This window comes from Protopterus annectens, chromosome 5.part0, assembly GCF_019279795.1.
Source record: "Protopterus annectens isolate FY-2018-M chromosome 5.part0, PAN1.0, whole genome shotgun sequence".
Classification (NCBI taxonomy): domain Eukaryota; kingdom Metazoa; phylum Chordata; order Ceratodontiformes; family Protopteridae; genus Protopterus; species Protopterus annectens.
In genome coordinates this window covers 768,122,312-768,146,789 of record NC_056735.1, presented here as the reverse complement: position 1 = coordinate 768,146,789, position 24,478 = coordinate 768,122,312, and the positions used below count along the sequence as shown (strand labels likewise).

The following is a 24,478-nucleotide window of genomic DNA, read 5'->3' as shown; positions in this document are numbered from 1 at the left end:
AGCACGGTTAGGCTTAAAAAAGGCCCTTTAGGGTCGTTAATCTAGTAACGAACCTGCGAATCTGCGTGTGTCAAGCTACCTTACATAAAAGGAAGGCTTGCTACCATAGAGATATCTGGCTGATGCACAGCGTAGAGACTTAACTAGCCAACTGCTTTCAGAATCTTTAGTGTCATCTGTTAACTACCCTTGACTAAAAAAAATAGTTGCATATCACTTCTGCCCAAGACAATTGGCTTGTAAAGTATAATAATTTTACGGTAAGATAGTACAGCAGTTAACATTGCTGTTTTGTAAAACAGAGGTGTCTGTTTTGGTTCCCAGCTAGAGTGCCTTTTGTGATGAGTGAGCAATGTTGCCTCTGTGTCAACACAGCTGTTTTGGTGAGTATTTCTTCCTGTCATATCCCAAAGGCAATTCTTGTAGGTGAGTTGGTAATCCTCTAAATTGACCAAATGTGTGCATGCAGTATGTATGCATCTTTCAATAGATAAGCATTCTATCCTGTACTGATTGGCTGCCTTTTGTCTGTTGCTTCCTGTGATGGTCTCCAGATTCCCTGAGATCCCACATAAGATAAAGCGGGTATCAGAAAAGGAGTAATGACCCAGCACTAATTGTGTAATTTGCAGGTCATTATGCACCAGATACAAGATGCTGGACAGTGTTACTTAATGTAAGGCTTGCTAAACCATCCCTAAAGGTGAGGTTATTAGTTCAAGTTAGTTGTAATGTTAAGCATTGCTTAGCAGTTAAGGAGGCTTACAACTGTACTGTAACTGCATCAGAAAGATGCATAGTATGATTTCAGAACCACAAAAGAGGGTTTCTGGTTTATATTTTTATAATTGCACATAAAGACTTCTACTGCCATCCCTTACTTCTTTACAGAAAACTTATATGAACCACATGTTGGAGACGAGGCCATTGCACAAGAGCATAGCTGATATTTAAGCACTTACAAGAGTTATTAGTACTTTTCACAATAAAAATGCTGTTCTAATACTGCATACTGTTGCTAAAGGTAATGCTGATAAATGTGAAGCACACAACAGATGTGTGTTGTAGGCCTGTTTTTGGTTAGGCATTTCACATCACTGTAACACTGTTTGGATTTGGCTTGTTTTTTACCTTTTGTATTAATCATTCTCTTGATCTTTAATGTTGTTTGTCTTTCGGCTTTTTCCCGGTTAGGGGTCGCCACAGCGGAACTCCGGTCCGCTAATGATTGGCAGTAGATTTTCACGAACGCTGAGCTGCCAACTTGACATCCAACCTTCAACGAAGGCACACCCATTCACGCATGTCTTTCGAATACCCACCCAACCGCAGGGAGGACATGCAGACTCCAGACAGAAGGCACTCCCCACACTCCAGCCGAGAATCGAACGGGAGAACCTCTTGCTGTGAGGCAACAACGCTACCGCTGCACCACCGTGGATGTCTTATTTCTTGTGCATATATCATGATTCAGAAAATTGATACCCAAGGTAATTTGTGTTAATTGATCATTTAAACATTTGTATCCCCAAATTAAATCTACTTTAAGGAAACTGCAATAGATAGAATATAAGTTTTTTTTAGTTGAGTTTCATAATTTCCCACTTTCTTGTATACCTAACATATTTCTGTTCTTTCAAATGGCTTAATATCACACACATTCACATATATATATATATATATATATATATATATATATATATATATATATATATATGTATATCAAGACCATATGATCAAGTTTTTTGAAAACTTGAAGCTTTTGAATGGAGATCACAGTACAGCGAGGATCGGGAAATTTACCCCCCCCTGTAGTGCAATCTTGGATTTGGTATATATAATTTTCAGGAGATGTGGGGGGGTGCAGGGGGGCTTGACCCCTGCATAAATGTAAAAACAAGTAGATTCTAATGCAGTTTGTTATACTCTTATAATGCTGGTAAAAACGCTACCCAATCTCATGAGAACATTGATCTAAAAAGTATCCTAGTGGTACCAGTGCATTTCCTAACAGAATTTCTAGCTTGGTCAGAAGTAGCTGTTATATTTAAACCCTCATTAAAGCTATAGTCTGATATAATAACTTCATCCATTCTAGGCCATAGAGGTCCCTTGGATTATTTTTCCATTGTGCACAATCCTGCATTATTTTACAAGAAACTGTTTTGCTGTGTCCATTCATAACTGTTAATATAATTTTGCTTAACTGCCTGATCCTCAATTTTGATCATAACTCATAGTACATGAGCCTCACTTTTGCATAGGGTACTATTTCAGGGCAGTGTAGTTTGGGACAAGAATGGTGGCACATTGAGAGCAGGACAGGCCTAGGTCATTTTTGGAAGTTGTCAGTTTGATAACCAGAACTGATAGTATGTGCGTATACTATTCATGTAATATCAGGATTATATTATGGAGAGTAGAGTAGTGTACACATGCATTCCCAATGTAGTTAAAGTAGATTAATTTTATGGGTTTACAGCAACTAGGTGGGTGGACTGAATATTTATGTAGATGTGTAGAATTGGTAGAGTGTTTTTGAGCAGCTGTGAGAGATTCCCTCATACAGTATTTTCACAGTAAAGATTTGAAGGCACATGAAATGTTATAAAAAGGACTACGGGAGAATGTTAGATAAAGCTTTAAATTGCAGCAAATAAAAAAATAAATGCATATGGCCTGCAGTCTTTTAATGTTTGTTTGTGTCTTTCGGCTTTTGGGAATGGTGGTTATGGTTAGGGGTCACCACAGCGGAACTCCGGTCCGCTAATGATTGGCAGTAGAGTTTTACGTGCTGGCTTGCCGGGCCTAACGCACACCCTTTAATGAAGGAACACCCATTCACGCATGTCGCCACACAGAAGACACTCTAACTGAGAATCAAACGGGCAACGTCTAACTGTGAGGTGACAACGCTACCGCAGCACCACGTATGGCCTGCAGTCTTTTAATAACAAAGAATATTTACATTTGAACACAGTCTGTTTCCAACCTTGAGTTGGTATACTTGTACATGAGGAGTGATTTTTACTTTCACTGTAGCCCTGTGTGTCATTTCTCATTTCTCTAACCCACAAAATTAAGATTCTGAGAAAGGGCATGGATGTTTCAGGTTTTTAGGCAGAAAATTTTCTGTGAAATGTGGAATAGTTTGAGGTTTATAGCAGAATGGCTAACAAAAAAAAAAACAGAACCTTAATGAAGGATAGAGATAGAGCCTGGGCTCAATTTCATAAACGTAAAACCACCACCACAAAACAAATCTTCTTAGCACTCCAGAACAAGACCAAAAAACTTGTAAAACTCGATAAAACCAATTACCATAAAACCTTGCAAGACAAACACACACACACACAACCCTCAGAAATTCTGGTCCTCACTAAATAGATTACTGCACCCAGGTAAAACCAGCACTCCCACACCCATAGTACCAACCGACACTGAGGACATCCCTACCCAATTCAACAAATTCTTCACCAAAACAGTCCTAGCCTTATCCATCACCCTAAATAGCACCACCATTCCCACTCCTTCACCAACCCCTACTATCCCTATTACACAACAACCTCCCCACAGCTTCTCATCCCCAGCAACCACACAACTCATCACTAAACTCCTCAAACAATTGAAACCTACCACACTGGCTGCTGATAAACTTCCCGCTGATTTCCTTCAACTGTCAGCTGATGCCATATCTTACCCTGTGTCTATCCTCATTAACAGATCCATATCTGAATCTAAAGTACCAAACCTCTGGAAAATATCTCGTATTATTCTACTCCACAAAGGTGGAAACTCCCTTGAGCTCACCAACTACCGGCCAATTGCAATTTTATCATCCCTATCAAAAATACTTGAGAGTAGTGCATACACAACTAATGCAATACCTTCTAGAAAATAACCTTATATCAGCATCACAACATGGGTTTTGTCCCTCCCATAGTATCACAAAAGCCCTATTATCCTATACCAACATAATCAACACCCACAGAAACAATGGAAGTTTTGTATCCTCTGTTTCCTTAGACTTATCCAAGGCCTTTGACATGGCCAACCGCAGTTTGCTTCTCAAAACTCTGTCTACCCTCATCCTAAACTCCCTCACTGTATCATGGTTCAGCAGCTATTTATCAAGCCGACAGCAAGCAGTTCCATGGCAGGACCAACTATCCTCCCTTCTACCTGTATCTGTTGGAGTCCTTCAAGGCTCCATTCTTGGTCCCTTACTATTCTCCATATTTACAAATCAGATGGCCGCTTCCTCTCCTCCTGCCTCTATAGTGCAATATGCTGATGACACTACTATCATTTGTGCTGCCCCTACCCTAAGCCAGCTGCAAACAATAACACAACACAGCTTCACTCTGGCTAAAGCATGGTTTTCTACCATAAAACATTTACTCAATCCCAAAAAAACAAAACTAATTCTCTTCAGCCCAGATAGATCCCCCTGCACTCAATGACTTCATCATTAACTCCAAGGACAATACTCAATCTCCCCAACAGGACACACTAAACTCCTAAGAGTAGTAATCGATGATAAACTCAAATTTGATATACACATAGCCCAAACAGTCAAAAAAAAGTTCACAAAAAGCTAGGTCTCTAGTATAGGAATAAGCAATTCATGACCAATTATACCAAAGGCCAATATTGCCAGAACCCACCTATTATCTACCCTACTGTATGCCTCCCCAGTCCTGACTAATCTTTCCTCAGCGAACAAAGCAAAATGCCATCTTGCTACAACAAGATTGCCAAATTTGCCACATGTGCCTCTAACAGAGCCCACCACTGTCTTTCCCTCAAACAGCTCAGCTGGCTTGAGCTGCCTCAATTACTTCTTACCACTCAACTCTCCACAGCCCACAAACTATATTGCCTCCCAAATAAACCCCCCATTTTACAAGATACACCGCCACCCGAGCCTTAAGGTCAACAGACCAAAATCACATAAATGTCATCAAACATAGGAATGAGGCTGGCAAATCTCTTTTTGCCTGTTCTATAGCAAAAGTCTGGAACTCACTTCCAAAACACAACTTCTGCTCCACAATTTAAAAAACTACTCAAAACCCACTACTTTAACAACTGGCTATGCCCGTGTAACTCCCAAGGCTAATCCACTATATTTGCAGTGATACAATGATTCTACCAAGGATCTCCTAATAGTGCCCAACCTCTGTATATTAATTCTTAACTATTCTGTTCGTATCTACTTATACATCTCTGAAGATAGTTAAACATATTCCTACATACAAGTGGTATACTTCTAGAATACAATAATTGTATCTATGCATATATCTGTGAAGAAATGTAAAATATGTTCTTGTGTAATATTGTATGCATTTAGGAGAAAGCGTTGTAATTCATAAAATGTAATTTGTTAGATTGTTTTTTAAGTGGAGCTTTTCTCCCCGGGCCTCCACTGAAAATAGACCTGTGTCCAGTCGGACTTTCCCAGTCAACAAATGTAAAATAAATAAATGAACTGTGAAGTGTTCCCATCAGTAAGGTAGTTTGCCATTTCAGGTTTTTTTTTTTTTTTGTGAAAGAATGTAGAAGAACAAGAATATGGTTAAGTTTTGTTGCATAAAAGATTGTGAACTCTTGAAAAAAAAAAAAAACATAATGATTGGATATTATCTTTATTTTCATTACCCTGTGGGTCTTGGTTCCAACCCTCGGAACTGACCGGCCAACTGAGCTCCTATCTGCTACCCATAATGCCCCACTCCCCCACACTGCCTCAGATCTCATTTGCCGTGCATTCATTCAGCAGCGAGTTTCCTGGGCTCTGAGCTCCTTCGCGGATTTTTCTAGTTGAGGCCTTTCTACAATATTTTTTGTCCTATTCTCTTCTTCTACCTTCCTAATCTTTCTTCCTTACTTGCATGTAATTTCGTCTGCCTTTTGTTTCCTTTCCTTTAATCGGGATTCTTGTGCCACAGTTCTCTTCTTCCACCTTTCTAGTTTTTTTAAAAAAAAAACTTTCTATCTTTGTCTGTCGTCTCCTTTTCCAATCTCCTTATGGCTGATTAGAAACCCTTTGGTTTCAAAAAATGCACTTCCTGTAGGCATAACAGCCCACTTGAAAAAAGAACAAAAATATTTTTGAATTTTTAATGTTTCTTGTTTAAGTAGTATGTTTTTTTTGTCAGTTTTTGGTGGGGGGGGTTCATTCATTTTTTTTTTAATATATTTTTGGGAGCATGTGGTCACTTTAAATGTATGTGGGAATTTTAAAATTTCAAAAGTTAGAGTAACGGAAATTAATTATTGTGACTATTTAATGTGCTGATAACTTAATCTGGTTATCCCTTGAGGATAAAAAGCTGAGGTACCAGGATAATAAACATTTATACCTATGCATGGCTTCATTTTTTATGTTTTTTTGTTTGGCATTTTTTAGCAGTGTTAGTTTTTCATAAGATTCCACTGTCTGATGCCCACAGGGAGTGCTTGTACTGCCTTGGACCTGCACACCTAGACGCCCAATGTGAAGTGTGCAAAGGGTACCATCCTAGGGCTTTGGCAGATAGGAGCAAGCTTATTTTTTAGGGTTTGCTTCCTCCTCTTTGGGCGTTCTTTCTACTTTGGGGACTCAACCCCCCTCCAAAAAGTCCCGGGAGACCAGGTAACACTCACCCACGAGGACCTCCTCAGAGCCACCCAAGAAGGTTCTGACAGTCTTGGAACCGACCCATTCTGATTTGAGGTCCTCAGCTTCCATGTCCTCCCTGATTATCTTCACTGGCTTCGGGGTAGAGTGTTACTTCTGTGGCAGTCCCGGCATCAATTTCAGCTCCCATCTCAGAGCCGAACAGACTGTCTAGGAGGTCTCCCTCCCTTTCACGCAGGAGATGTCAGAGACCCCCCTCTTCTGATTCCTCCAGTTCTTCCCAAAGCCTTACCTCCAAGGACATGGGCAGACTGATGAGGCAGTTCTTCGAAGCCCAGATCCAGATGGGGCTTGTTTTCACTCCATCCACATCTGGATCTATGAGGGTTTCCCCATTCTGACCAGTAGCTCTTTCTCTGACCCATCCTTCCCTGTCAGAGCCCTTGGTTCCATTGGTCTCCGGTGCCAGGATGTCAGAGCCAGTCGAGATTCCTTTGTCACCTCCGACTGTTTCCTTGAAACTCTCGGCCCTAACTGCATCAGTTCCAAATATCTCACTGAGTCACAACTTCAAAGTTTGCTGTGGGGGTTGATATCGACTTAGAAGTTTTAGGAACACACTTCCCCACCTTGGGATGTTGGCCTTTAACAGTTCGGCTCCAACTCCCCCTTCGGAGTGGGGGCTCGGGCTCCCAGGAGACATCTGCTTCAGCGGCTTCTGCCATGAGGGTACTGCTTTGAGAGTCAGAGCCCTTTTGCTTTTGAGGTGCTGGAGAGGGTTCTTTCCCACCCTGGGAGAGCCTCTGCACACACCACCTCAGAAACTCTCCCTCCCCCTTCTAGTCTGGTGCCTGAGGCCTCAAGTCTGCCACATGGACAGCCGGGCATGGAAAGTCTCCATAGTCTCCCTTCTGTGGACCCCCAAGAGTCTTCCAACACCTCCCTGGAGCGTCGCACCAAAGAAGTCCCCTCGAAGAGGTTGTGTAAGAGGATGCACATTGATTCCTCTGGGGAATCCCACACCACTGACACTGTTTTCAAGGAAGGAGAAGGGTCTTGCAGGTCGCCACCCGACAAAGTCTCATTTGGAGACATTCTAGAAATCCTACGCCAGAGAGGTGGTGGTCTCCCCCAAACCTTTCCCTGGAGGAATCGGTTCTGTGGGAGGCTTTCAGGTCCGGCTCATTTGCTACCTGGGTGTATCCCCCTGCTGACCCACTAATTGAGCTAGTGTCAACTACGGCATGGAGCCGGATATGGTAGAGCCAATCCCCAAGTGGGTGGACAAGAGTTTGAGTGTCTCTTCTGACAAGACCTTTTGGAACTAAGGATATCCCGGTAGATGCTATGGTTGTCGTGGCAGCCACCAATAAAGAGCTTACACAAGAGAGCTCTTCTGTCCACCCTCCCAACAGAGAATCGCAAGTGTTGAACAGATTTGGGAAAGGATTTATGCCTTCTCCACATTTCCCTTGAGGGCATTAAACTACTTATTGCATTTCACGAGCCTTCAAAGGGATCTGGTGAAGGAACTTTCTAGCTCTTTCCCTGGGTCCATGTCTGTTGAGGAACAGAAAAGTTTTTCTTTCAGACTGGCCACCCTTCAGTTATTGGCTAATGCATCCATGGGGCTGATATCCCATGCTGCAGAGGGTACCTTAAGGGTGGCTGGTTCCAGCATTGCCATAAGGCGCCATACCTGGATGAGGCTTTATGACTTTGCGGAGCCCTTCACGCAGTCCGTTATCAACTCCCCCTTTGATGGCTTCACCTTGTTTGGGCCTACTGGGGTCCGCAAAACCAAGGGTCATGGGAAACTTTCTTGGACCGACCCTTCCAGCACTCCTGAACAGTTGCCCAGATGCCTTCCTCTGGAGGCAGTTGGGGTTACTTCTTTCTGCACCTAGCAGCCTGTGAGGCCATCACAAGTGATTGTTGGGTGCTAAGGATTGTATCCAGAGGATACTACAATACCATTTTTAGAAACTCCCAAGCAAAAGAATTGCCTCCCTAATGTTCCAGCGAGTCAGAGGGAGGGTGTGGCCTTAGAAATAGAAACACTGCTAGGCAAGAGTCTCATCCAAAAGGTCCTCCCCTATCAAGTCAGATTGGGTGTTTACCCCAGATTCTTTTTAGTGCCCAGTAAAACAGGGGACTTGCAGCCGATTCTGGACTTGACCACCATGAACTTGTCAGTGAAGCACATGAAGTTTAGGATGGTCAAGATTCAGTCCTTCTTACCTCTTCTGAGGATGAACGATTGGATGTGATCTGTAGGCCTGAAGAACATGTACTACCACTAAAGATGGACAGTCATTCCAGGCAATATCTATGTTTCAGACTGGGAGCCAGTCACTACCAATTCAGATCACTCTCATTTGGCATCACCACAGCCCCCAGGGTATTCACCAAATGTTTGGCAGTGGTGGCAGTGTGCCTCAGGTTGCAAGGTTTCCAGACTATTCCTTATCTGGATGACTGGCTTCTGATTGCGTCAACCAAGAATCTACTGATCCAGGCCTGGGATTATCTTTTACATCTGCCCTTCTCCTAGGAATCACAATCAGTATTCAGAAACTTCAGCTGCAGCCAGTTTGGGTTATAGATTTTATTAGAGTGTGTCTGGATGCAAGGGTATCCCAGGCCTATCTAACTATGGCGATGATTGCAAATGTACGACCTCAGGCAAATTCTGGCTGTCCCAACTCCTCCAGCCAGCATGATTCTCAGAACATTGGGCTCTATGGTGGCCACTTTAACCCTTTGAGCGCCTACACATGCGAATCCTGCAGTGGATGTTGGTGGTTCAATGGTCTCTTCACAGGAGTCCCTTCAGTTTCTCCCATGAAACTGTCCTTAGCATGCAAGGATTCTCTGCTTTGTTGGCTTCACTCCACAGACATTTCTCAAGAACGGCCATTTATCCTTCCTCCCCCAAATGCTATGGTGGCCACAGATGCCTCCCAGATGGGGTGGCATTATCTGGGTCAGGACAGTTCAAGGCATGTGGACGCCCCAAGAGACCAACTTGCATATCAACGTACTGGAGATGAGGGCAGTTCTTCTAGCATTGCAAGATCTTCACAGCCGCCTACAGCCAGGGACTGTTGTGATACAAACACTGTCTGTAGTCTGGTACATAAACAAATGGGAGGGCCAGGTCCTACCCCCTATGTCTGGAAGCAGTGAGGGTGTGATAGTGGGTGATCTCTAACAACAGCTTTCTGATAGCAACGCCCATTCCAGGACATTACAAGATATTAGCAGACAGGCTCAGCTGAGTGTTATTAATGCCTCATGAGTGGTTTTTAAAACAATCCACGGCAAATTTGACCTTTCGGAAATGGGTCAAACTTGCTACAATCTGTGCACATGCCCTCAGAACAACAAATGCAGCAGGTGCTTTGCCTTGATCGCTCCTCAGGGACAGTCACCCAGAGACATTGTATTTCATGATTGGCCTCCCGATGATCTCTACGCCTTCCCACCTCTGCCATTAATTCGCAAGTTTTTACAGAAGGCTCTCTGATTGAAGAGGAAGGTAATCCTCATTGCCCCCTTCTGGCCCTGACAGGCCTGGTTCATATTTCTTTGGTCAAACCTGATATGCCTGCCATTGAGGTTGAAGCCAATTCCAGACCTTCTTTTTCACCCATCAGGGCATCCCCACCCAGACGTTCAGGGTTTGAAGTTAACCACATGGTTTCTCCAATTCTGATGACAGCAAGATGTCCCAGGCTTTCTTTTCCTGTCCAAAGAAATTCTGATAATCATCCCTTATGTCTTCAACCTGCAGGATTTATAAAAGTAGATTGAAAAGGTTCTCCATTTGGGTGCAGCAGAAACAGTTAGACCCGATTACAGCTCTTATTGTTGTCGTTTTGGTATCCCTGCTCCATGATGGTGCTAGCTACTCTACTGTTAAGGTCCAACTCACAGCTATTTCCAATTTTCATTTAAGCATAGATTCTTCCTCCAGGCATCATCAAAACTTTGTAAAGCCTTCCTTAGAGGCACCTGTTTGCTTCTCCCACAAATCAAAGACCCTACTCCTCCATGGGACCTGACTATGGTTTTGCAAGCATTGGCTCATCCTCTGTTTGAGCCAGTGGTTACAGTTGACTTAAAATTTCTATCTTGGAAGAACTTTTTTCTGGTGGCTATCACCTCTGCGAAGAGTGTCCAAACTTTAGCTCTTTCTTCTAGATTCCTGTACTTAATTTTTCACAAAGACAAGGTAACCTTATGTAGGAACCCATCCTTTTTGCCTAAGGTAGCCAAGCAGGGGAACATTAATTAGTCTGTCAACTTCGTGTCCCCCCCCCCCTAATTATCAGAATAAAGGAGAGTACACCCTTCATTTGCTGGATGTATGTAGGCAATTACATTTCTACTTAGAACCCAATCCTTCGGTAAATCTGAGCAGCTGTTTGTATCCTCCGCTGAGGCAAAGAAAGTAAGATCCGTTCTGGAGGTTACTCTTGTCTAGATGGTCGAGAGACTGTATTTCCTTTGTCTGTTCAGCCAGAAACATACCCTTGCTAGGTCTTATTAAAGCTCATTCTACAAGGTCTGTGGCAACTTCACAAGCCTTTTGGTCCAGGGTTTTGATTGAAGATATTTGTGCTGCAGCTTCCTTATCAAATCCTCATATAATCCAGAAATGTGTAACCAGTAATACACAAAACCAAACTCAAAAATACAGGTTCCCCAATGGTCAATAAAGGCTCAAAATGGTGAAGTATGAAACTTCAATCGTTAGCGTACCAATACTTTATTCAATGCTTTCATCTGAACAGACTTCATCAGAAAACTAAAACAGTTACATATATTAAAACACTCCTTATATATTCCCTTTCAGTACAGTAAAACAATTATCCAATTAACTTCCATTTAAAAATATTTCTGATCACACTACTGTCACGTTATGTCCAATGTACATACTGTAGCTGACTTCCCAGGTGTACAGTTTTTTTCTGAGTGTTATAAGTAAAAGGTACCCTTAAGATGGGAGGATAAAGTTCGGATCTTTTTAACAAAATTTCTTTGCTCAAATTATCCAGATACTTTCTATCGTATCCTCTATTCTCAAATAAGGTAGTTATTAACTCAAATTCCCTTCTAATACCCTCTTCACTGGTAGTCATACGACTTGCTCGAATATAAAAATATAAAATTGTACACCTGGGAAGTCAGCAGTAGAATGTACATTGGACATGACGTGACAGTAGTGTGATCAGAAATATTATACAACTTAATTGGAAAATTTTAGAAGGAAATGGTGAGTTAATTATATTAGGTGAAAAACTGAAAATTGTTCATCGTAATTCTTGTAATATAAAATCTTTATTGCAGAAAGATAATGGTAAGAGTTGTATGGAAGTAACGGTGTGAAAACACAAGGAATGTTTAAATGTGCGCGCTGCAGCTTTTGTAGGTACATCTCAGATGGGCCCATACATTATGTTGAGTCACATTAATGAAACTTTTAAAGTACCGGGACATTTATCTTGTAAAAGTAGAGGGGGTGATTTATATTAGTATGTGCAGTGGATGCAATGCTTTTTATATTGGCATGACAACACACACCCTTATGAAAAGAATTAGGGGACACATTTATAGTATTAGAACTAAAAACATAAATAATGCATTATTTAAACATTCTTTACAGTGTAAAAAATATAAAAAGTTTTTATTTTCTGTACTGGAAGTTGGGAGGTTAGATAAAAGGGGTGGTGATTTCAAGAATTATCTTGAACAAAAAGAGACATTATGGCAGATTGTTAGAGGCAGATAAACCACCCGGAATAAATGAATCCATTAACATAAAATGTTTTTTAAAATATTGAAAACTAAAGGTTATGAAATGATTTCTGAGCACTGTGTTTTTAAGTTTTTTTAAAAATGGAAGTTGGATAATTGTTTTATTGTATTGAAAGGGAATATATAAGGAGTGTTTTAATACATGTAACTGTTTTAGTTTTCTGATGAAGTCTGTTCAGATGAAAGTGTTGAATAAACTATTGGTACACTAAAGATTGAAGTTGCGTAATTTACCATTTTTAGCCTCTATTGACCATTGCAGAACCTATATTTTTGAGTCAAATCCTCGTATGTTTATTTCACATTATAAGTTGGAGAACATGTCCAGAAGTAAGATTAATCCAGATGTTTATTATAAGAGGAGTGCCTTTGGCTCTGCCTTACTCCCGAATATCCTTCCATGAGAGCCACCCGAGGTTTTTATGGTAGCTGGGGACTCTGACCCACAGGTTAATGAAGATGATGTCATCAGATAAAGAAGTTATGTTCTTACCATAACGTTCCATCTGTGTTGTCCAGCTTTATTTTCATTAACCATCCCTCCCCTCTTTCCCCTTCCAGTCTTTAGGAGACTTGTTGAAACTCTGAGAAACTTTTGTTCCTTCGGATTGAGCTCCTGATTTCCTTTCTCATGGTCTTGGATGATTGTCTTTATATAGGATGGACATTTTTTGGTCTTTATGCTACAGGCAAACTCGATCTGAGGTGGTGTGGGGGCGCAGCAGAGCGTTATGGGTAGTAGGGAGGAGCTCATCTCTGGAATCACAAGCTTGGAGAGCAGCTGGTCAGTTCCGAGGGGCAGAACCGAAACCCACAAGTTAATGAAGATGGACAACAGAAATGGAACGTTATGTTTCCATACAATGTTCTCTAAAGTAAATGTATGTTGTAGTTTAATGTTGCAGTGTGAAACATTCTCTTAACCTTTGAAAAGGGTTATTGCATTTGGGATAGTGCCCAAAATAGTTAAAACTGTTGTGTGTGTCCAGAAATTACTATTTTATAATGACTAACTTATGATAGCGCACACAGTGGATTAGTTTCAATGGCTGACCATTTTCGTTTTTTATTGTTTTTCATAGGCCTGGTAATGTAGAGAAGAGAGAGATAGTTGTGAACTCTACTACAGTGGCAGTAGCTACCACAGCATCAGCATTGCGACTTGCACAGACCCATCGCCGGGTGCTCAGCTTTGATGAGTCTTCCGCCAGTAGCCAAGAGCTAAGGGTACTGTTACCACTGCGTAGCACAGAAGGTGACAAATTGGTGTCTACTGTATCCCCAGTTGTTGAAACATCACCAGTGAATTTGAAATCAAAGTCTTCTGATGAAAGCAGAGTTGAAAGTCTTGCTTCTTTATCAAAGCAGATACCAGATTGTGAAACAATGGATGATAAAACAGTATCAGATGAAAACTTTCTAGAAAAGGAAACACCTGTCGAATCACTTTGCAGCACTTCAGCCAATAAAGAGAATGAAATGATTCTATGCAAAGAACAGCAGAAAAGCCAGGAAAAAACAAAGATTTCACAGGGTGTAGTACGGGGTGCAAGACCTAGAAAGGCTAAATCCTCTTTGTTGCAAGATGGTAGCAGCATCTCTCAAGGAGAGTGTAACCTTAGAGTGCCAAATGTTGTCTCTTTGACCAAAGAAGAGTTGACTGCAAAAATAAATCAAAGCAAGTCAAACAGGCAGTCTGTAAATTTAACCAGTCCCTTGACCAAACAAGCAGCTGAGATGCTACAAGACTTGCAGTGTCAAAGCCCAACACCAAAACAAGCTGAAAATATTGACTTAGAATTACCAAGAACTCCAGGTTCAGGAACTGTAGACAAACATACAGAGGATACATCGGATAGTTTAAGAACACCAGTCTGCAAACGATTGAGTGAAGAAGGGGGAACACCTCGAAGAACAGTGACTCGCACTACTCCTGTCTTGCCTACCTGTAGTCCTGTAAGTGAAACAGGTAGTGAAAGTAGTATAAATATGGCAGCACACACACTTATGATATTGTCAAGGGCGACTGTAACAGAGAGTGCTGGTACCACTCCATTGAAGGACAATACACAACAGTTTAAGTCTACAAAGACTGTGGGGCAAAAAAGAAAATTAGAAGATTCAGAGGGAAATGAAAGGCAAAAACAGCCCGTTACTGAAGATTCCCAGAATTCAGTTTCACCCATCCGAAAAAAGAAGGCAAAGGTAAGACAAAAGTATATACTGATTGAAATGGTGCAAGTGAGCTCTTTTTCAGAAGTTGCTATACTTTCAGAATAACAGATGTAAGGAAGTTTTATGAAGATTTATGTCAGTAAAGCACAGTAGGCAATACTATGTCTTCAGAATTTATTTCCAATACAAATGTGTATAATATGTATAAAAGTGACAAAGATCTTTCATTTTTGTCTGAATGACAAAAATGCTTGCTAAAGCAATAGCTTTTGTAAGGGGAGCTGCAAGTTATTTCAAATAAACTTTTAGGTTATGCACATGATTACAGATGTTTGTATCAATCACAGCTGAGTTACACTTTTTGTTAGTTTGCTTTGGGCATCACTTGAATTTATAATTCAGTGATCCTCATCTTTAAAAGTTTTCTCTCTCTAGGTGGTGGAAATTATTTTAGCAGCAGCCTTGCTTCCATGATATATGGATGCGTTGTTCATTAGTAGATGTATTTATTGTGCCGATTTGGTTTAGTAACTCTTAGATCTTTGAAATGGTATAATTTAGGTAGACTTCTGATACCAAGTAGCACCTCTGGCAGTTTCAAACGTGTTGTCAAAGGAACACATCCCTCTACTTCTTTGCCTTCAGTACATCATGTGCCAGGCCAGAGTGATGCCCATCCTATAAAATGGGTACATTTCTTCATGATTGTTTCTCATCACTATGCAATTAAATGTTAAAGTGGACAGATGCTTGCCAATATCCAGAGGCTGTCTTCCAACAATTTTTAAGCCACACTAAGGCTTCTAAACAGAACATGCCTTTCATTTATCTGCTGCTTAGCCCTAGATGTCCTTCAAGGATGCATCTGCAGTCATAACATATGGGTTGTCCTGCCTCAGGCAGCCCCTCGGTCAGCCGGATTCCAAAGTCTGGGTCTGGCCTCGGCTGATGTCGCACTTCACCCGACGTCATAGCTCCTGGGGTATAAAGGCATCAGCCAATGCCATTTTCCTCAGTCTTTCTTGCCGCGCAGTGCCCGAAGCAGAAGCTGTTCGCAAGTGCCGGTCGGTCAGATCCAGAGATTTCAGCTACCGAAGACTTCTAAAAAAGCTAAGTACCCCGTTGGGGACTCTTTCTTGCCTCAGCCGATGTCAGACAAAGTAAATAATTGTTTAACTTGTGGGAAACAAATACCTCATAAGGATTTCCACTCTTACTGCCTTCCTTGCTTAGGCCCAGACCATGACGTATCAGCTTGTTTAGCCTGTGCTTCCTTCAACCGACGGACACTTAGACGTCGGTCTGAGTTTGCAGAAGAGTTTTTTGGTCCCGCTTTTGCATATAAAATGCCATCGGAGACTCCGACTACACATTTAGCCAAAAAACGCAAGGAAAAGGACCGACACTCGCGGCCCGCGGTTTCGGCTGAAACCACGGTTAGGCCTACCGCAAGTGTCTCGGTTTTGGCTGAAACAGAGTCCTCGGTTCTTCCTTCGGCCGCAAGCATGCCTCCGACAACCGAGGCCACAGAGGCCCCGGCTGAGTCGGCTACAGAAATTCCTACCGAAGAAGCAGGCACACAAGAATTGTCCGACACCATTCCGTTGGACATCTCTACTCCTGCACGTGGGGCAGCTAGACCCCCTGCTTCTATGTCTATTAAGGCCTTCTCCAGGGCTAAAGCAGCTAAACTTTCCAAGGCCTTACCTACAAAAGCTCCCCCTCACAGACCTTCCTCAAGTTCTCAGATTTTCAGCCTTGCTGAGGACCTTATTTCTTTGATCAGGGCCTCCCAACCTCACCCAGACAGGGCCTCACAACCCCCTCTTGAAAAAAGGTCTAGGACTGGAACCCCCTGAACCTCTCTCCTCTGACTATTCCTCGGATGGATCCGATTTATCAGACCATCAGGAAGGACCATACTCACCTTATGAGGATTCGGATGCAGAAGACTCCATTCCTTCTGCCTCCCCCCCAGAAGAATTTTCATTTGGGGAAACGCTACATTCAGTGAGGGAACACTTCCAATGGCAGGGTCAGGATTTTTCTGATTCTAGGAAAAGGCTAAGGATTTTTTTACACTTACCACAGCATAGGCCTTTAGCCATACCACCTGTGCTATCAGTTGTTGATGATGCATACAATGATGCCAGTTCAGCCCCTGATTCTCTTCCCCCGGCCCCTGCCAAACCTGACAGATATTACAGGGTCCCGGATTCTCACTTCGACTTGTATAAGGCCCACGCTGCAGACCCAGAAACCATTTCTCAGGGCCCTAAGGGTGTTGCAGCTGCCTCTGCCAAAAATCCCCTACCCTCTGAAAGAGAATCAAGAGCATTAGAGAGATGGGCTAAAAAGGTTTATACATCTGCTACTCTTTCTGCCAGGGCTTTAAACTGTCAATTTCACATGATACAGTACCAGGAATTTTTGTTAGATCAGCTGAATAAAAAGCTTTCCTCTCCTGAACCTTTAGACCGTAAGTCCCTTCAGGAGTTGGTACACAACTCTCAGCAGGTCAGTAATCATTTCTTAAAATGTGGCTATGATGCACTGGAGGCTTCATTTAGATCAGCTATGACTGGAGCAGTGATTCAGAGGCATGCCTGGCTAAAAGAGCAATCCTTGCCAGACCATGTTAAGTCTAAACTCCTAGATGCCCCTATGGAGAAACAAAGTTTATTTGGCTCCCCTGCACAGGAGGTTCTAAAGAAAGTGGAAGAAAAAGCAAAATCTGTGCAAACAGTCAAGGATTTTCTGCAGGTCCAACCTCCGAGGTTCAGCAGAAATTGGCCTTCAAAGAATTGGTCCTTTCCAGACACCTCCAGAGCACAGAGAGGCAGAAATAGATGCCCAAGAGGCAGAGGTCAATCAAGGGGTGCCTACAGGGGCCGTCAGTGACAACCTGACAACCAGAGGAGTGCCACCACAGCTGCGACTGCAACCACTTCCACAGGACAGACACAATGACTTGGCTCTGATTCCGCCTACCAGGGAACAACTGGAAGCACCCTTGGGCGGAAAGTTAGCTTTATTTTCAAAAAACTGGCATTGCATTACAGGAGACAAATGGACTTTGCAAACAATAGACAAAGGCTACAGGTTTCACTTCCACACTTTACCAAAAAAGAGAGGAATGCCAAACCTTCCACCAAGTCAGAAGTCAGAGGCTCTAAAACAAATCATCAACTTACTAAGGATGAGAGCAATAGAAAAGGTACCATCTATGGAACAAGGCCAAGGATTTTACTCCAGACTATTCCTTGTACCAAGAAAAGAAACTCAATGGAGGCCTATTCTCGACTTGTCCGCACTGAACACATATCTCATTGTACCAAAATTCAAGATGCTGACCGTACAGCAACTTCCTCCCATGTTGGGCAAGGAGTCTTGGCTGGTGACTCTAGATCTCAAGGAGGCATACCTGCACGTCCCTATACGACCAGATTGCAGAAGACACCTCAGATTTCTTGCAGGATCAGAGCATTATCAATTCTCAGCATTGCCCTTTGGCTTATCTACTGCGTCCAGAGTATTCACGAAATGCCTGGCATCAGTAATTGCACATTGCAGGCTTCAGGGAATTCAAATCTACCCATACCTGGACGACTGCCTAATACAAGCGGACAACAAGACAAAAATAATAAAGGCTTTGGCCTATGTCATACAACTGCTGCAAGCCTTGGGATACACAGTCAGCATACAGAAGTCAAGACTAGTGCCATCCCAAAGGATAACATTTTTGGGTGCAGAACTGGACACAATAACTCAGATGGCTTTTCTCACAGAAGAAAAACAAAAGCAACTTCCAGTCTACTTCATGGCATTGACAAGACAAACTCAGCTTACTGCAAGGAAAGTCCTGCAGGCCCTGGGTTACATGGCATCCTGCATAATCTTGATCCCACATGCCAGACTGCATATGAGAAAATTACAATGGTACCTAAGGAATGTATGGTCTCAACACAGACACAGTCTAGAAACCATGATACCAATCATTCCATGCCTGAAAAAAGAATTCCTGTGGTGGGCTCAGGCCTGCCAGACCAACAGAGGGTTGCCTTTCCACAAACCACAACCAAGGCAGACCATCACCACGGACGCCTCAGACCTAGGCTGGGGGGGCACACATGGAAGACAAGTGCATCCAAGGCCTATGGTCCCAAGACCAGCTGAATCTACACATAAATCTAAAGGAGATGCTGGCAGTGAAGCATGCAATCGAGGCATTCAAATCATTCCTCCAGCAAGGACACCTGCTGATAAGAACGGACAATACCACAGTCATGTGGTACATCAACAAACAGGGAGGCACGCATTCCTTCCCTCTGTGCCGGATGGCAATGGATCTGTGGAACCTAGGCCTGAATCTCAACATTCAACTGCAGGCCAGATTCGTACCAGGAAAAGAGAATTCACTAGCAGACAAATTAAGCAGAACTACCACGGATGCTCACGAATGGATGCTGCATCCAGACATCTTCAAAACCATAACAAAGAAATGGGGAATGCCAGAGATAGACCTGTTCGCCTCCCCACTCAACCACCAACTGAAGAAATTCTGCTCAAGAGAATACCACCCACAAGCCTGGAGGGTGGACTCCCTTTCTTTCAGCTGGAAGGCCCTGACAGTTTATGCCTTTCCACCTCTCCCATTGATGTACAAAGTTCTACTGAAGATCAGGGAGGAACAGCCAAAGGTAATTCTGATAGCTCCAGACTGGCCAAAGCAGCATTGGTACCCGCTACTGAGAAGCATGTCTCGGACGAACTCATGGCCTCTACCTCTATGGCCTTTACTTCTAACAGAACAACTACAAGACCCTGCATCCAAACTTGAAAACGCTGCAGCTAACTGCCTGGAAAATTGCATAAAACAAAACCAACCTGTTTTATCTCAGAGGGTCAAGGACATTATCCTCGAGGCTCGCAGACCCTCCACAAGGAAAACATACTCAGCCAAATGGAGAGATTCCTCATTTGGAGTGCATCAAAGGGAACAGATGTCACACTTGCAAACGTAGCACACATCCTAGAATACTTAGCAGAACTGTACCACAATGGCCTGTCCTATTCTTCCATTAAGATTCATGCTTCAGCAATTTCAGCAGAGTACAACATGTATCCTCCTATCTTCTCTCAACCTCTCCTCAGACAATTTCTAAGAGGGATCAAAAATGTAAAACCTCCAAGGAAACCACCTCTGCCTGCATGGGATCTCAATTTTGTGCTGGAAAAATTAACACTTCCCCCTTTTGAACCAGCAGCATCAGCAGACTTACAGTTCTTATCTTGGAAAACTGCCTTCCTTCTAGCAATCACTTCAGCAAGAAGGGTATCAGAGTTACAGGCATTAATGGCAGTGCAGCCTTTCCTTATCTTTCACCAGGATAGAGTGTCTCTGAGAACCAATCCTACTTTCATGCCAAAGGTGGTATCCAGGGTATCCTTGAACCAAGCTATTCATTTACCTACGTTCTTCCCTAACCCACAGAACAGGGGGGGGGGAACTACTACACACCTTGGATGTACATAGACAACTGCGCTACTATCTGGACAGAACTAAGACCAGCAGAAAAACTGACCAGCTTCTGGTAGCATATGCAACAGGAGTGCAAGGAAAAGCAATTTCCAAACAGACAATTTCAAAATGGATAGGAAATTGCATTCGATTCTGTTACTCTTTTCATGGAAAGACAACTCCTGAAAATATCAGGCCTCACTCCACAAGAGCTACAGCCACCACAACAGCTTTCCTACGAGGAGTGGCTACCAAAGACATTTTAGAAGCTGCAACTTGGAGCTCCGTGCATACATTTGCCAAGCATTACAATCTTCCTTTATACTCCAGATCCCAAGCAGGCTTTGCAACTGCAGTTTTACAAGGGATCTTAACTACACCATCTTTATCTTAGTGCCTCCTCCCCCAGTTTGGCTATGGCATTCTACCCATATGTTATGACTGCAGATGCATCCTTGAAGGACATAGTACAGTTTTGTACCTACCATAAATGTAGATGGCCGATAGGTATGCATCTGCAGTCAGGATTACCCTCCTTCCCCTCTGTGGTATTCCTAGGGTACTTACCCCTCTCTTACCTAGCTGGGGGAATCTGTTATGGTGTATTTGTTTGTATGTATATATGTATATATACTTTTTGCTTTCTACTGTTTGGAATTTCTACTTTTATCCAAATTTTGCCTTCCTAGAGGGCACCTGGCATCTGGGGCAAGAAACACTGAGGAAAATGGCGTCGGCTGATGCCTTTATACCCCAGGAGCTATGATGTCGGGTGAAGTGCGACATCAGCCGAGGCCAGACCCAGACTTTGGAATCCGGCCGACCGAGGGGCTGCCTGAGGCAGGACAACCCATATGTTATGACTGCAGATGCATACCTATCGGACATCTACATTTATGGTAGGTACAAAACTGTACTTTCACAAGGGCATACTTCAAAGTGCACTCTGCATTAAAAAGTTGTTTTGTTTTTTTAAGAACCTTTATTAAATTGTCATTGCAGACAGAAGCACACATATTAATAAAAAAGAAAAAACATGTTAACATTTTTCCATTTACACACATTATGCATTACATTTTCTTTCTTAATAAAACATCTTTCAGTGCAACATTACATAAATTGCTCAATTCCTGCCTTCCCTTGGACTTTACAAGGTGGCTGCACACTGATTAATAGCTTAACTTCAGCTCTCCCAGTATGAAAAAAGGAAGTGAAAGATAAGGGCCTGGAATTCTTTCATTTTAGTAAACTTAGTTACTAGCTAGTAAGTACACTGCCTGGATGTCAGCAAAAAAGACACTAAGAGAGCCTGAAAGATAATCGTCTAGAAAAGTGAAGAGAGAACACTGACTGGGAATAATCCTGCAGCTGTTCAGCAAAATCAGTTCAAGCTCTAGCTTTGGTGAAAGACATGGCTTCCAGTAATCTAGCAGGAAAAAAAATAAATCAGATGGGCTCAGAGCTAATTAAAGTAAACTAATCACTGAAAGAGTATATCAACTCAAATAATAAAAGGCTGAAAAGATGGAAGATGATTTAAAATAGATATTCCTATGAGCTGATAAAACTGCAAAAATCAAAGGCTGAAATTCAGAAAAGGATGGCTGAATATGAGACCATTCAAGAAGGCATGCTTCAAAAAATTGTAGATTTAGAGGACAGAGCACATAGGGGAAAATCTGACATTTTCTGCTGTACCAGAGAAAACAGAAGAAACAGACTGTTAATGTTATGAAGGCACAAATAAACAACTGGACTGCTATTTCACTGCAAGAACTGTTAATTGAAGGGGCACACTGTGTCTGTGCTCCAAATCTGGCCATGGGAAAGCAGCCAAGACCTGTATTAGTAAAGATGCAAACTACCAGCAGAAAGAGTTGATCGTGACAAAACTGTGGCAAAAGGAGACATTATTAAAAGTTGGAGACAGTAGATTATTTGTGGAAAATGATTATTCAATGTACACCAGGCAGAAGAGAAACAAGTATGTCCTTCTTTTCAGTATTCTGTACATATGGGTTGTATTCCACCCAACAACCTGACGTTAGCGTGTATACAAAAGCTTAGAGCCACTGCCTATACGTGGGACGTCGCACAAAGGTACAGATAACTTCAGCCGTAAAAGGGACAGCCGCACATATAATCTTCAGAACTTTTTCACCGTTATTCATAAAGGTTGATTTGTATATTCAAGCAACAAACTAGGGTAAGGAAATCCAGTAGTCTCGGGCAGAACTCTATTTAAACGTAAAAAAGTGTATTTTACAACTTAAAACGCTTTTCGTCACCCCACATAGGGGTAACTTCCTCAAATAAAAAACTGAAACAAGGCAACAGTTTTAAAATAACCCGCACTTGTCATCACACGACAAGATAAGCCAATCAACACAATATTCCATTTAAACATGTTGTCAATGTTTCAACAGTGTTTAAACAATGTATCACAAAAAGACAACATAATAAAATCCTTTTAACAATTCAGTACATACGAATTAAAAGCTAATTCTAAATAAAAACCTGCATATTACAATATGTTTAAAGTAAACAGTATCAATAAGTCCAATTGTGATGCACAATGTTTTTCACGTACTTAAACTTCTTAACTTTAACAAGCAAAAACTGTTACAATTTTCATTTAAATCTGGGTATGAAAAAGCATTTAGAACTAATTGCCATTCTAACTCACGTTCCTCAAGTAGTAAACCAGAAGGGCCACCTATAATATCTGGCAAGACCTGATCAATAGCTTTTAAACAAAACTTGTGACCCCCACTCAAAAAAGAATGCTTAGCCAGTGCATTGTCACTTTTGTTTTTATTTATGGCATAAATATGCTCATAAATTCTTTCTCTAAACTTGCGGTCCATTTTACCGATGTAAAATGCCGGACAGTTAATGCATGTTGCAATGTATATCACTGCCTTGTTCTCGCAGTTTAGTTTGGAATTAAGACTAAACTTTTTGTTGTTACCAACTACAAAAGAGTTACCTGTCTTAATATAGGTGCACATCCTTCAAGCGCCACAAGTGAACATACCCACAGGTCTCCCACTAGGCTTAAGAGCCCTACGCTCAAGGAGGTTTTTTAAATTGGGCCGCCTTCTATATACTATTTTAGGCAAATTTCCAAATCTGTCTAATAGTGAATTGTCTCTACTAATAAGAGACCAATTCTTAAAAAAAGAATAGACCTAAGTTGTACACTGTCATTGCTATATGTTGTAATGAAACTCACTTTAAAGTTTACTTGCTGGTTACTATTACTTACTGTCTGATGCAAACTGTTAATGTTTGAGTAAGTATTTCCAATATTAATGGCTTCGTTATACTCTTGTTGGATAGCCTGAATCTCTTTTCTCTTATAAAGGAGAGGTCTAAAGTGGCCATTATGGCGTTTATACTGTATTTCCTTGATTAGAGGGTCGATTAATGTTGTTGGGTAGCCACATTTTTAAAACATACTACTCAACAGGTGACATTCATCCAAAAAGTTGCTATCCAAAGAAGTCATCCTTGCAGCCCTAATTAGTTGGCTCTTCACTATTGATCTTTTTTGTGTAAATGAGTGGGCACTAATATAATGCAAGAAAGAATTACAATATGTGGCTTTCCTAAAGATTTTAGAAGTTAATCTCTTATTTACCTTAGTTAGCCTAATATCTAAGTAATCTATAGTGACACTGCTAAAATTAAATGTAAACTTAAAGAACCTTGTTGTATTCTCCAAGTAGTTGACGAATTGGTGGGCTTGCACCTCATCACCTCTAAAAATAATAAAAATATCATCTAAAAACTGAGTATAGTAAACTAGATTTGCCTTGATTCTAGGTAAATCAAATATAAACGTTTTCTCCCAGTAAGCCATAAACAAATTGAAAACTAAAATTAGCACAAGCACCAAACCAAGAAAACACTTGGCCACAGGATAAGGATCCACAAACGATCTCTACTCAGTTAATAAAACACTGGTTTAATAAGGCTTTGCCTCCAAAACATAGAACACGGTGTGAACACAGTAAAGTTAAGCACTTTCACCCAGTCCAAATACCAGGCTTCCTCAGAACCCATAACTTAGTGTTCAATCACCTTAAATAGCATAATTACAACATGTGAAAGCTCTTCCCCGCCAAAGAATTAAATACATACAACCCTATTCTTTAAAAATAATACAAGCAAAAAGTTATACATTTGTTGTTAAAAACAATAAAAGTCAGTGAAATGAATACTAAGCTGTTCATAATCACAACTGTGCGAATAAAATGCATGTGGGTGTATAAATATTCTATGTATTATGTACACCAAGAAACAATCAAAGTGATTAAAACTCATAATCTGGC

The 24,478-nt window shown here is 41.7% G+C and overlaps 1 protein-coding gene across 1 annotated transcript in view; it reads left to right on the top strand.

Moving 5' to 3' along the window:
- Positions 1-24,478, top strand: part of LOC122802816 (protein NPAT) — a gene marked incomplete in the record, with an annotated part of 1,438,521 nt that overhangs the window by 1,366,665 nt on the left and 47,378 nt on the right. The window contains 1 exon segment of the mRNA XM_044072621.1: positions 13,528-14,650. Within this exon segment, the coding sequence (XP_043928556.1) occupies positions 13,528-14,650 (1,123 nt within the window).